This window comes from Lethenteron reissneri, chromosome 20 (assembly GCF_015708825.2).
Source record: "Lethenteron reissneri isolate LAM-NWPU_2019-01 chromosome 20, ASM1570882v1, whole genome shotgun sequence".
NCBI classification, from domain to species: Eukaryota; Metazoa; Chordata; class Hyperoartia; order Petromyzontiformes; family Petromyzontidae; genus Lethenteron; species Lethenteron reissneri.
The window spans coordinates 5,593,990-5,607,589 of NC_083798.1; the positions used below are offsets into that span (position 1 = coordinate 5,593,990).

The 13,600-nt window shown below is 40.7% G+C and overlaps 2 protein-coding genes across 2 annotated transcripts in view; one reads left to right on the top strand and one right to left on the bottom strand.

Moving 5' to 3' along the window:
• LOC133344630 (FYVE and coiled-coil domain-containing protein 1-like) overlaps positions 1–13,600 on the top strand; it is a 58,233-nt gene that overhangs the window by 31,239 nt on the left and 13,394 nt on the right.
• ACKR4 (atypical chemokine receptor 4) lies at positions 2,841–11,760 on the bottom strand. Its single transcript, XM_061554653.1, has 3 exons — positions 11,594–11,760; positions 8,672–8,742; positions 2,841–6,814 (listed from the first exon to the last, which is right to left on the bottom strand). Exons 2-3 carry the CDS (start codon positions 8,675–8,677, stop codon positions 5,702–5,704), a joined length of 1,119 nt encoding a protein of 372 aa, XP_061410637.1. The 5' UTR covers positions 8,678–8,742; positions 11,594–11,760; the 3' UTR covers positions 2,841–5,701.

The following is a 13,600-nucleotide window of genomic DNA, read 5'->3' on the forward strand; positions in this document are numbered from 1 at the left end:
TAATTGACTCATTGACCGGAACCCTTGTGAACAGAGAAGTCGCATCGAAACTTTTGAGAATATCATTCGGGTTAAGCTTAATATCTTCAATTGTTTTTTACGAGATGTTCTTCGTTTTGAATGAACGAAGAGGTCCTACCGATGTAGAGCTTGTATATGTTTTGTTACGCGAAAGCCTACGCGATAAACTGACAGTGTAGGCCTCGCTTTTCTTGTCCTGTAATGTTAAAGGGTTTTGGATTATAAGTTCATTTGGAAAATTATTCAAAAATGGAATCGTTTTCCTCGATTTATTTTTGCTGTCAACAATTGTGGCAGGGGGGGATTAGTAGCAGTGTGAATATTAAAAGGTAAAAATCCTTCACAAGCTTTGTCATACTCTGAGAAATGTATTTTACCAGCTCGCAGGTGGTTAAGCAGGTTTTTAATCTTGAGTTTGTTTTCTAGACATTATTATTATTTGAATTCCTCGGCTCTTGAACTTCTCCATGTAACCCACATGATAGTGAAAGCACGTCGGCATCTACGAATCCACTCCAGACTAAACTTTCATGACAGTTAAGCTGCTCACTCATAAGTAGATGGTGTAACAAGTACAGAACAAGTTTTATGCATTGTTAGCTTTGGGCATTTATGCAACTTCAGGCTGTATTTTAAACACTATAAAGATGATGTTCATTATTTGAAGTGAGTGGCTTTTTCACCAATTAGCTCTTTAATTCGGATAGATATAACTTGTCTCCCTTGATATGCAAATATAATCATTCGGTGCCAGACACTCAGACTGATTTTCACTTTTTAATCCACTGATGGTAGTCATCCATTTTCACGTCTGTGACAAATAATTGAAAAAAAGCCATTAAGTCACTTGATGAAAGCTTTTAGATGATTACTTTAAAAATTACTCCCCACCTGTATGATGAGGATGATTTTTAAATAGTTTACTGTGACATCGCCTAATTTGTGCAACTGCCCCCCCCCCCCCCCCCCTTAGTGGATGTGCCTCTAGTAACATAGTTTTATCAGTCTTATCAGCCCATTAAAATTATTATCATTTACAGCCCTTTGTCAGTCCACTGCTGAATGAAGTCCTCCACGTAACATAATTTGCCTCCCCCCCCCCCCCCCCCCGTACGATTCCCACTTGTTTAGTCGCAGCTTGGAATTGAACTGGGTTCGGTTCATAGGGCTGTCGGCAAAACCATTGAGTGAATGCGTCACCCATGAGCCAAATAGTTTATCATTTGTGTGCGTGTATATATATGTAGCCATTGGCGTGCTGCGCTATGAATCTTCGTTCGATCCCCTCTCATCCGTGACGATTGCTGTATCTGAACCGGTGCTGGGCCTCCCCTAGGTCGACTCGGCCTCAAATGAATGCCTGTTGCGATGTGTAAGCATCGCCACTGGGGTGACGGTGGCTGTGGATGGTGTTGGCCACACCACCCACTCGTGTGCCGTTCCGACTTTGATAGGTGCTCGCTAACAGCACTTGCTCCGACAGTCTGATAAGACGAAACGGGGGATGTTTGTCTTTTGTGTATATACATAATGTGCCGTTTGGTAACAAGCAACTCAATGTGAGGATTTACCAGTCTTGTGTTGATTGATCGGCAGAGGAGCCTCAGCGCCAGCTGTTGGTCATGTGTGCTATGGCAGGGAGTTTGGCTGTACTTAGGAAGGTTCTCTGCAAACTCGATAGAGGGCACCATTTGCATGCAAGAGTGTATTTCATTCCGTTTATTTGACTCTATTAAGGGGCCATCCATTTAGTACGTACGCATGGAGGGGGGAGAGGGGGTTTAACCCAAATGCGTACGCTTGCGTATGGGGGTCTTCTGACAATGTACGTACGCATAGGAAACGGGAGGGTGGGGGGGGGGTGAAGCCTGGATAATAATTTTTCTACATTGGTCTTCAAATGAGCCACAGTTCAGTTTATTCAGCTGTCAGACAACTAATACTACCGGGAGGACTCTGGGAGAGGTGTCACTCGTGTGCCACCGTGCCCCTGACTGCAGCTATCACGCAGCTCGGCAAAACAAGTGGCCAGGGTACGCAACTTAATTCTTTAATGCAGCCGGCGGTGGACTATCTGTTTGCTTAAACACGTTAAGATTATTAATCCTTGATCGTTTCTGCGTGGATTAAATATTGGCCGTTCTATAGGATTGGGGGGGGGGGGTGCGTCAAGTGTACGTACACAGATGGTGGGGGGGGGGGGTAAAAACTTCGTGTGCGTACAGGGAGGGGGGGAGGGTCAAGTTTTGACAGATATTTTGCGTACCTACTCAATGGGTGGCCCCTAATGGCAGTGCAGTACATCAATATTGTTGCATAAATAAAACAAGGCAATACGAAACATGCATTTTTTTACTTGGCAAACGAATGCATTGAACAGTATTAACATTCTATCAATAATCACCCAGTGGCCCAAACTGTTTCTTCTCAACTTTTAATGCAAGATCACCCAGCAAACGTATGATATATCTTGTGTAAGGTACGAGTAATATAATAGTGTAAAACAAGCAGCATGTACTATATGCACAACATTCTGTCAATCCTATTACAGAGGCATGGGTTGGTTAGCCATGGATCAGTGGTTCTTCACCTTGGGGTGCACGCAACCCCGGTGGGTGCGAGATGCCCCTTTTCTTGGGGGTGCCAGGTGTTTTTAGAAGGGAGATCATCGAAACAAATTAAGCACGTAAGTACAACAACTTTTCGATTTAAAGCTTTCGAGACTGCAGGGATTCATATTCTTGGTGCTTTCGGTAAAGTCACGTTAGAAGGGAAATGATAAAAATTAAACACTAAAATTATCACGACTTTTCTATTGCAACACAAGCAACACATGGTTGCAATCGAAAGAACCAGGAATACAACTGCTTAGTTTCATCAATCCAATGTGTTAACATACACTTTTTAACGCTTGAGAACCAATGGGGGGGCGCAAGGCTGCTTTAAAGGTTAAGAAACACTGCCACGTAGGTAGCCAATAGGGCCCTTTTAAAGCTATTGGAGTCCAAAATTCGGTGCAAATGCCCATTCCACTTCTCGCCCTCGTATTGCAATGCTCTGTTTGAGATGTAATACTTTTTGACGTACAGTCATTTAAAAATGCACACTAACACTACTTCGCGATACAAACGAGTTTTATGTCTCCATGTAAAAACGATTGATCTTGGTTCTAGTATATTAAAAAAAATGCTCTTGTAAAATCGGCTAACAAATATGAAATGTCATGCCTCAACTGTAGGTGGCACACATAGAGAAATGTTCAAAGACCACCATTATATATTTTTTATAAACCTTTCTCTGTTATTTATATAATATACTTGTTTAAATAGCTTTCAGATATGGTAAACTTAACTCGCACTTATTTGTGCCTCTTATAAAACGCAACACTCTTCAACAATTTATTACATTAAGGTACATAACAGCTCGGCAAATATATATTTATAAAGCCATACCATACACGATTGTCATAATACATTGTATAATACTTATAAATTGCAGTGAACTAAAAAAAACAATTTTCCCACTCAAAGGTGGGTGGTGTCTATCTCATTTATAGAGCTAAACCACTAGCGGAAATTCCATAGTGCTATGATGAGGCCAAGGATATGCATATGATAACCACTAAATTTCGATTTAAAGCTTTCGTGACTGCAGGGATTCATCTTCTTGGTTCTTTCGGTAAAGTCACGTAGAAGGGAAGTAAAAACCAGGTCTGTCGAGGCGACAGACCTGGTTTTCACCTGAGGATGGCTGCTTGCGTTGTGGCCGAAACGTCGTGAGAATTACTTTATTATGTTTTATTTTATTATTTTATTACTTCCCTTCTACGTGACTTTACCGAAAGAACCAAGAAGATGATAACCACTGTTGACTACCATCAAGTGGTACTTATTTTAATGACCCTTGACTGGGATTTCAACTATTTCAAATCATTTCGTCTTGTCTACAATTTTTGTTCAATTTGTGTTGTCAGTATAATGTCATGAGATGGAAAAAAACAAGATATCCAGTCTGAATTGACTGAGCACAGCGTTGTTATCACTTTGTGCTAGAGAGCAGTCCATGCAAGCAGATGTCACTGAACCATTTACGAGATCCCTTCATACACTGGGGGGGCAGCACTTCCCACCCATCCTATTGCAGAGAGGTAACGGTTGGTCACCTGACAGTCAAGCCCTATAGTTTTAGTTCTCAGAGCTGGTAGTTGGCCCAATGAAGTGCCAAACCGAATGTAATGTGATAGGGTGTTTTGTCTAATCACTGTTCACCAGGCTAATATTTTTATTTTTATCGCACTTAACTGTACCTTCCAGTTTGTTGGCATCGTGTTTAGAGATGTAATTTATATTCAAAACTTCTTCACAGTTGCAGAAGGTGTCATCACAACACTACTGACGTTCCTTAACTATGCCTCCCTTAAGCATACTAGGGGAACACCTTTTATTTAACCTACAAAGACGGTTCATCACGTAACAAATCAAACTCTATTCTGTCAATTCAAATGTAATCATGGATAACTCGATTTGAACCCATGATCTCACCGGTGCTCTTATATGGCATGATTTCCAGAACCACTGAATCCCCAATCACGATTTGATTTCGCCGCCTTGCAATGTAGAGCCGAACGCCTTTTACACAACGACAAAAAAATAAAACATCGTGAAAATGCCATCAATTTATATGGATATAATTTTAAACCCCTGTAAGGTATGTATATGAGTGACGAAGAGGTAATTGTTTACGACTTAATTCCATGGTTAATCACAGTTTTCTTTTAAAACAAAATTATTATATCTAGAATTATCGATTGGTGGTGACGTATTACCTTGATCTGCAAATGTATAAAAGCTGCAGTGAAAAAATATTTAAGTGCATTAAATTGCATTCACCGACTAAACATCGAAATATTGTTTCCGAGAATAACATTCATAAAAGTGTATTGAATAATAAAATATTAGCGGTGCATGCTTCATCTCATAGCATCCAGTTGTATTGGGACCGATCACCACCTTAGTCCAATCCGGAGCTATTTGATTACATATCTATGTTTTCTCACAAATGATCACTTCGCAAGAACATCCATTCCCAGTAGTACGTACGACGATATGTTAACACGAGCCCCCAATGGTGAGCACTGTTGTGGTGTTGAGGGTGAGGCCACCCCCCCACCCTCCCCCTTTGTTGAATTACAAAGTGGTGAATGTGATTACATTTCAGTCAAAAGAGCGTTTTTGCAATTGTAAATAGGATTAACAGTAATCTTCAATTTTAAAATTTTGAGCCCCTCATCAAGCACCGAGGTGGCAGGGTTTAAGCAGAATGCGCTAAACACCGTGCCACCATTCTCCCCAATTATTCATTTTGACCGATAAATGTAATATGCATTATTTCGTACCAAAGAAAGATTACAAAGTCATATCAAACTGAACAACTAAATTAACCTCTGGATTGGACAATTCAATTCAGGATTTTGTAACTCAAGAGGATGCCTAAGCATCACGACAACAGTGGTGTTTGGGAGCTACTTTTAATGGTCCAGCAGCCTAATTGGTCAATCCGGGTTGTGACCCAATCTTGGGTGGGTCACAACCCGATACAATACATGAAGTTCGATGCACGATCTGATTGGCTGACGAGATCCAAACCGACCGTACATTACATCCTGTCAGCTACATTATTACTATGCTCCGTATTTGATATTTGTAACGGATGTGTTACTCTCGGCATCAGAAGCTTGCGATGACCGTGTAAAACTGGGCTGCCTGGTCCGCCTTCGCTGCTTCTGACTGATCAATCTGACTTCGCTGAGCAGCCGCATGAAATCATTTTTGAACTTGATGCCGATGAATGCATAGAGAAATGGGTTGAGGCAGCAGTGGCTGAAGGCAATGCCCTCTGCAGCTTGCTTGGCATACATTAAGCTTGTTTGAGCCTCGCATGTCATCGCATCATTGTATCCCAGGTACGCCTCTATAAACATGATGACATTGAAGGGCAGCCAGCAGAAGAAGAAAGCCAACACCACCGCCAGAATTACGTAAAATGCCTTTAACTTTTTGTAGTTTTTGGTATGCATGAGGGTAATTGTTATGCTGGAATAGCACGAGAGCATGATTATAAATGGTATCAAGAAACCAAAGATGTTTTGAACAATTGCCAGTCCCAATTTCCAGTCAAGAATGTTGCTGTCAATGTTGTGTCCGCAAGTTATTGTAATACCATCATCAAAGGATTGGGCTTGACATAAAACGATATCAAAAATGCTCAGGGAAGATGCAAATCCCCACACAAATGCACATATATATTTCACATTCTGCAGCCTCCTTATTTTGTTGAACTTTGTGGCAAGGACCACGGCATTAAAACGGTCAATGCTCATGCACACCAGGAGAAAAATCCCGCTGTAAAAATTAACACTGTAAAAAGCGGTGACGAGTTTGCACATGATGTTACCAAAAATCCACGTGCCATTGGCCGATTCATGAGCCCAGAACGGCATTGTCGCTGCAAAGATTAGATCGGCAATGGCCAGATTTAAAAGGTAAAAATTGGTCACTTCTTTGTATCTCTTGTACTTGACTAATATCAGTATAACTAATGCATTGCCGATGAAAGCCAGGATGAAAACAATTGAATAGATGATTGGTAGAAGTGTCTTGCTGAGCTCCTCTGCATCAAAATTACATGAAGTTCCACTTCTTCCCGATGCGTAATCCGATCCATTATCTTCAGTGGACATATATTCAGTCGTCACCGTGAGCATATCGTCAGTGGTTGACTGTGTGACGTCACCCTTTAAAAGAAAACAACATGGCATGGTTATTTCTTGAACAACTGTAATATTTATGAAATTATCAATTTTCCCAATAGTAACATTTTTTTAACATCCGTAATGTCCTTAGAGGCTAATCATGCTTTCAAGCAGTTTCAGTAAATACATTTATCATCCTTGGGTATATTGCAAGTATTTATACAGCACTCTGAACGAGGACTGATGTTAATTATAGCGCAAGCTCTGTTATCCGGCACTTTACCATCCGGAATGTTCTATTAACCGGCATTTGTCATAGACGGAAATTCAAATCTTCCTTCACTTGTGCAGAAAAATACTGACGGCCGTCCGGTATCCTTGCTGTGTGCCTCTCATAGCTCCGTTGTTGTTTACGGGAGCTTCAGGTTCGCTGATGAGTGTTAACCCAAGTGGCAGTCTGCAAATTACAGTATTATACGACTGTATACTGTACTCTAAACAGCCCCGCTGCTTCTCTACAATGAACTGAGAATGCTCTAGAACTGACCTTTTTAAAAAAGTATATTATTTATTATAGCTTAGGTAAAATGTAGGTTCAGATTTTTTCTTGAAAAGTGTTGTGTACTTGGAAAATTTGATGAGCCGTAAGTGTAACTCTCAGATAACCGGCTTATTTAATTAACCGGCACCCCCCCCCCCCCCCCCCCCATTTTGGATGGATTCCGGATAACAGAGCTTTTGCTCGACAGTACATAATGGTTGGTTTCATATAGCATCGTCGTTCACACATTGCATCTCACAATTGCTTCAGGACCACACAAACTGGAGGGGAACGAGATGGTGAGCTGGCGCCAACAATCGCCAAAGCTCTGCAGTCCACTATATATCAAGCTATTATCGGCCAATTCATCTACTTGATAATTGCGAAAAAGACCTTTATAGCTCATCGGTTCCTGTATAAATAAATATTCTGATTCTCTGATATTTATATATGCATGTGGGAGGAAACCAGAGCACTCGGAGAGAATCTGTGGCGTGTGGGGCGCAACCTCTCGTCCCATACAGAAGGGACAAATTGTGTTAGTCTGCGCTTTGCTGTGTTCCATCATTCTCTCGGCAAGCCCCAGGGTATGGCACCTCGGCACCCATGGTAAGGCAACCACCAACCCTTGCCTCCACAGTGCTGGATTAGAGGTGTGCGCACTTCCAGTGCCAGGCTACGTGGTGATGTGTTTTCAATGGCAACACTTGAGAGGCAATGGATACGGAATGAGTGATTCATCCTATTTATGAATTTCAATAGGAGTGAAAGTCACTTTTTTAATGGGAACGTACTGCTATTCTGCCACATGAGTCCCTTTTTGAAATGTTTACAACAAAAGGCCCAATTCACATCTTGATGAAAAGGCTGAAACACCTCGCCTTGGCGATTTGAATAATTGTTTGCTGATAAAGACCTTGGCACATTTTTCAGGGGAGAAAACATTGCACAAACAACTTTAGTCGTTAAGCCAGAAATGCCGCTTGTTAGCTACATCATTGAAACATATTAGTTAATTTATAAGCTGATGTTTCTCATCGGCATTTAAAAACCCACAATGTATGCAAGATCACAATTCACTGTATTCCATTTGCCTCTTGTAAAATGCTCCAGATGTGTGGATCATGTCGGAGGATTAGTGTGAGATGAATGTGGGACGCGTGAAAGATGAGTCTGAGCATAAACGACTTTATAATTTGCCGTTTAGATACATGTGGCAATCATGATTTTAGCAGTATGTTGATTAGCTGTAATGCAGTAACTTAGCTTTAATGATTTCACCGATCTTCGTCAATACAGCAGTACATCTTCAGTATTATGTGCGTGTAAAAATAATGTGCAGTAACAAAAATAATCACCCCCATTGCAGTCTCCGATCGCGGTTAAATCTTCAAAATCTCTTCTGCAGTCTTGTACCGCCAGTTGGCATCTGCAAGAGTATCATATCGTGCCACTATTATATGGTGTGTTTAAATACGGCTGTCCAAATAATTACCAGGGCATGTATATCCATGCCGTGAGGGTGCCGTGATGCTAAACACATTTCATCGTTCTTTCTCATTGGTCGTAGTAAAGACTGTCATTGGCAAATCTGAATTGGGTAACATTTTCTCCAATTGTAGTTATGCTTTTGTATCTCCAATTCACTGGACACGATTGAACTTCATAAAGAAGGCAGGACATTGTCTATAGATAATTATGAGCAAGATTAACAACATGTACAGCAAGTTTTTCTAAGAATTTGAGATTTATCAGAGGGACACTACTGGAAAATGTCAGTGTGTATACCTGTGCTAAGCAATGAAGATGGATCGCCACCAAACGATTAAGTAGAGAGGCACGAGATAGCAGTGCTTTTGGAAAACTGAACTTAATAATAGTAAGCAACGTACAAGTGGACCTGAAGAAGAACGTTTGATTGACAAATGAAAGCTTGGATGTCTGCACATAAGCGTAGTGGTGCGTGTTTGGAATGCACTGACAGACAGGAAGAGGTGCACCTGGGGATTAAAGAACATATGCAAGTTAAAGATAATATAGTTAGTTCTTTCGGTAAAGTCACATAGAAGGGAAATAATAAAATAATATTAATATATATTTTTATTGTTTTATATTTATATTATTATTTCCCTTCTACGTGACTTTACCGAAAGAACCAAGTCACGAAAGCTTTAAATAAAAAGATAATAGTTAACTATCAGAACGGGTAAGTGGGCTTGGACACAGCATGTTTTCAGAAGGGATGATGGTTGGTGGTTAAGGCTGACGGTGGAATGGTGTCTATCGCAGAGAAGATACAAAAAGGTACATTCCAACATGATGGAGAAATTAGATCTGCTCATGTGCATGTACTCGATTGATTGTTACATTGCAGGACCGTGAAAGATGACAACATCTTGGGGAGATTTTAATCCAGCAGTGGATTGATCATGGATGGTGATGATGCAATGAATCCCAAAACGTTGGTCCCACAATTGATTGTTGAACTTTTGACCTCAATCCTGTGGTAGAAAGTGACTTACTCGGAATTGTGATTCAAGTTCTCCAGAACAAATACAGCTGCGTTTCAAAGTCATATATGGTAATGTGGCAGCCTTGGACATTACTCACTGTTTAACTCGCTGTGATGCAGTGGAATATCCGCACACTTACTGTGGCAATTTATTATTAGCTTTGCTTATCGCATATGATGTGGTTCATCAAGAAAGTCGTACATTTAGCTTTAGTAAAAAATATACCAAATGTTAGCTGAATAATTTGTAAATGTTTATACTGTAGAAGTTCCGTGAAAATGTGAAACTTAACAAATACATAGGGACATTTATGTAAGAAGACACTTTTGGGCATGAAGGCACAGCTAAATATGTAACTATCAGGATTAAATATTCTTTGTTAAATTCACTTATTACTATGCTTATTTATCCATAGAAACCTCAGTCTCACGACTCATTTCCCAGAGGGTTCTGGCAAGTTTTCACAGTTCAGAATTCCCTCGTTAGTCACAAACTTTCTGTCTGCGATTTTTGGCTCTCCTTGAGTCGCATTTGGAACTCGACACGACTGCATCGAGAAAGAGAACATGATGAGAGAGATGGAGAAAGAACTTCTCGAAGCTTTCGGAGGCATCTGCGGACGTTGGCGCGTGTACGATATTCGTAGAGCCGATGTCGTTATCCACGAAATTTAATATTCTTGAGCATCTCCAGAACATATCTCTCGCGAATAACGAGGGAATACTGCAATGCCAATCAAGTGTATCTCGCACTTTTCGAATACGGACCATTACGCTGGCATGATGGGATCTTTCATCTTCTTGGTTCTTTCGGTAAAGTCACGTAGAAGGGAAATAATAAAATAATAAAAATAAAACATAATAAAATAATTCTCACGACGTTTTGGCCACAACGCAAGCAGCCGTCCTCAGGTGAAGAACAGGTCTGTCGGAAAGAGAGTGTCTGAGACACTGTCTTTCCGACAGACCTGTTCTTCAGTGTCTGACACTGTCTTTCCGACAGACCTGTTGTTCACCTGAGGACGGCTGCTTGCGTTGTGGCCGAAACGTCGTGAGAATTATTTTATTATGTTTTATTTTTAGTATTTTATTATTTCCCTTCTACGTGACTTTACCGAAAGAACCAAGAAGATAAATCCCTGCTGTCACGAAAGCTTTAAATCGAAAAATGATGGGATCTCTTTAATCTGCGCCGTGAAGCTGGCGGCGCACCTCGTATTTTTAGGCTCGATGTAACCGCATTCGTGACCACAACGGCTCTTGGATTCGAAGCGTCAACCTGCACAGTGAGAGCAAGCCGGGAACGCGTGCCACCGTTGGCCATGTGACCACCTGGGCTGCCGTTAATATAACAATATACTCGTTTTTATAAAGCGCCTTTAAAATTGGTGATCTCAAAGTGCCATACATCCAGTGGTGTACACTTTTTTACCCCGACTGAAATTACATTTGGTCATTCGCGACGTGCCACTCTGGGTTTTACCGCACATCGCAACAGATCCGGTAAAAAGTCAAATTCCCCCCCAAAAATGTAAATACTGTAATTTCCACATACATTTAATTTACGTTGAATTATGCAAAAGTTACATCTAATTCATCCTTGTAGATGTTTAGTATTGGGGTTAAGGCGAGGTTACTTTAATTTCTATATCCCTGTATCAGATGCCCATTAATTTGTTATTGTATTAAGCTTACAATGCACACAGTAATGATCACATTTCAAATGTTTATCAATCACAATAAAGCATCCTTTTCATAAAAATCTTACCAGTACTTGGCCAAGTATTCAACACCTTTTGCCTTGGGCAGTCTTTCCATGAAAAGACGTGTTTCCCACGGTGCAGGCTGGCTTTTTAAATGATCTGGGAGGGTCTTAGGCAGGATGCACAGTGCAAGCAGTACCAAATTGTTGGTTTATCAGCAGGAACCTGTGGCACTCAGTTCTCTATCTAGCCACAGCAGAAATGTAACCAGGAGTTGGGGTAAAAAGGGAACCTTCTGGATAAGGATTGAGAACTTTGGAGGTGTGGTTTGTAATTAATAAAAAAAATTAAGGCTTTTAGTTTTTTTGTGATTGTGAAAAGGGTTTGGTTTTCAATTTTAAATTAATTTTGTGTCTTTGTTAGTGCTATAATTTTCAATTTCGTTAATGTATGCATGATTTAAAATTCGGTACAATGGTGTACTACCACTGCTATATTTTTAGAACATGTCAACGTAAATTTACGTGAATAACAAAAACTGATGCCGTAACCATACATTTACATATAACATTCTTTCATATTTTGCATGCGTGTTTAAAACTATTCGAATTTACTCACATAAATTAAGGATTAAGGATGCACAGTGGGATTGAACCACACTGATTCTAATGGAACAATGCCTTGTAAGGTTTTACCCAATTTAAAACAAATTTCATGGCCTATGAACATATTATCCCTGAAGCATCGCATGCATTGACAGAGGAGATCAAATGTTATTATTGCTACTGAACTATATATGGCTGATTCTTAAAGTATAATTCTGTACGTGTAAATTCTAAGTTTTATATTTCTTATAGCAGCTCTCTACACTTTCAAAACTGATGCATGATCCGTTAGCTGCTTTATTTTGATGTTGCCAAAAGCCTTAATGTTTAGCTCCGCTGTTGGTGTGTGTAATTGTTCCTGCGTACAGATTTTGCACCACTAACCTGTACAAGGTCTTGAGTGTGCCAATCTTGGCTCTGCGGTTAGTGGACTCATGCCCATGACTGTGGTATGTGAAATGTAGATTATTTTACACAACCGCAAAGGTGTACACAAACGTGCGTGGCTTTTGATGATTGTTAAATTCTTCTGCACTCTCACTTGGATGACATTCTTAAATGTATTCTCACGTAAAATGTAATGGTTATTGTAGCTTTTGCAACCCTTTGTCTATCCATTTCTGTATGAAGGCCTCCCGGCAAGCCTTTTACTGCTCGTTGTGGTTGTTTTTCCATACCTCACCACTCCGGTCAGCCTTTGTGGGTGGCAAGCGGGGTGCTGTGGCCGGTTTGAATACTACTTGCCACTGTTGTATGTATGTTGAACTTCTGTGCTCAGCAGAGGTGCGCGGGAAGGTTGGCTACGTACGGTGCAAAAGAAGTTCACTGTACATACAAACACAAAAAGCAGTTGAAAAGGAATTATTTTCAATTAAGATTTCAAAGTGCACAGGCTCCAGTGGTTTCCTAGTATCGGAAGGAAAGAGCGTTCCAGGCAGCAGCAGCAGCAGAAACGCATCTGAAAGCGCGTAATGCAGTGACCGTCTTTGTTCGATGATTCGCCAAAAGCCGCTGCTCCGAGGATGACCGGAGTTTGCGTGATGGGGTTATGCTCCTTGACGAGATCAGTAAAGGTATTGTGGTTCATTTGTGGCAGGCACTTTGTGTGTAATGAGCGTGACCTTCTAGTAATGAGCACAACCAACAGTTGTTAGCTATGGACAAAAATCGAACTTGGCAGCTTCATAGTTCATTGCCTGAACCACTTCACCACTGTGCCACCTGAATACAGAATAAACAGCCGACCATTGGTATAAATTCTAGATTTGAAGCTTTCGTGACTGCAAGGATTCATATTCTTAGGTTTTTTCGGTAAAGTCACGTAGGTAAAACATTAAAAAGTAAAATAAAATAAAAATCACGACGTTTCGGAGGCAACACAAGCTTCCGTCCTCAGGTGGGACCGTCACAGCCACGACAGCTGTATCAAGTAAATGAGAGATTGCATTTACTTCATACAGCTCTCAT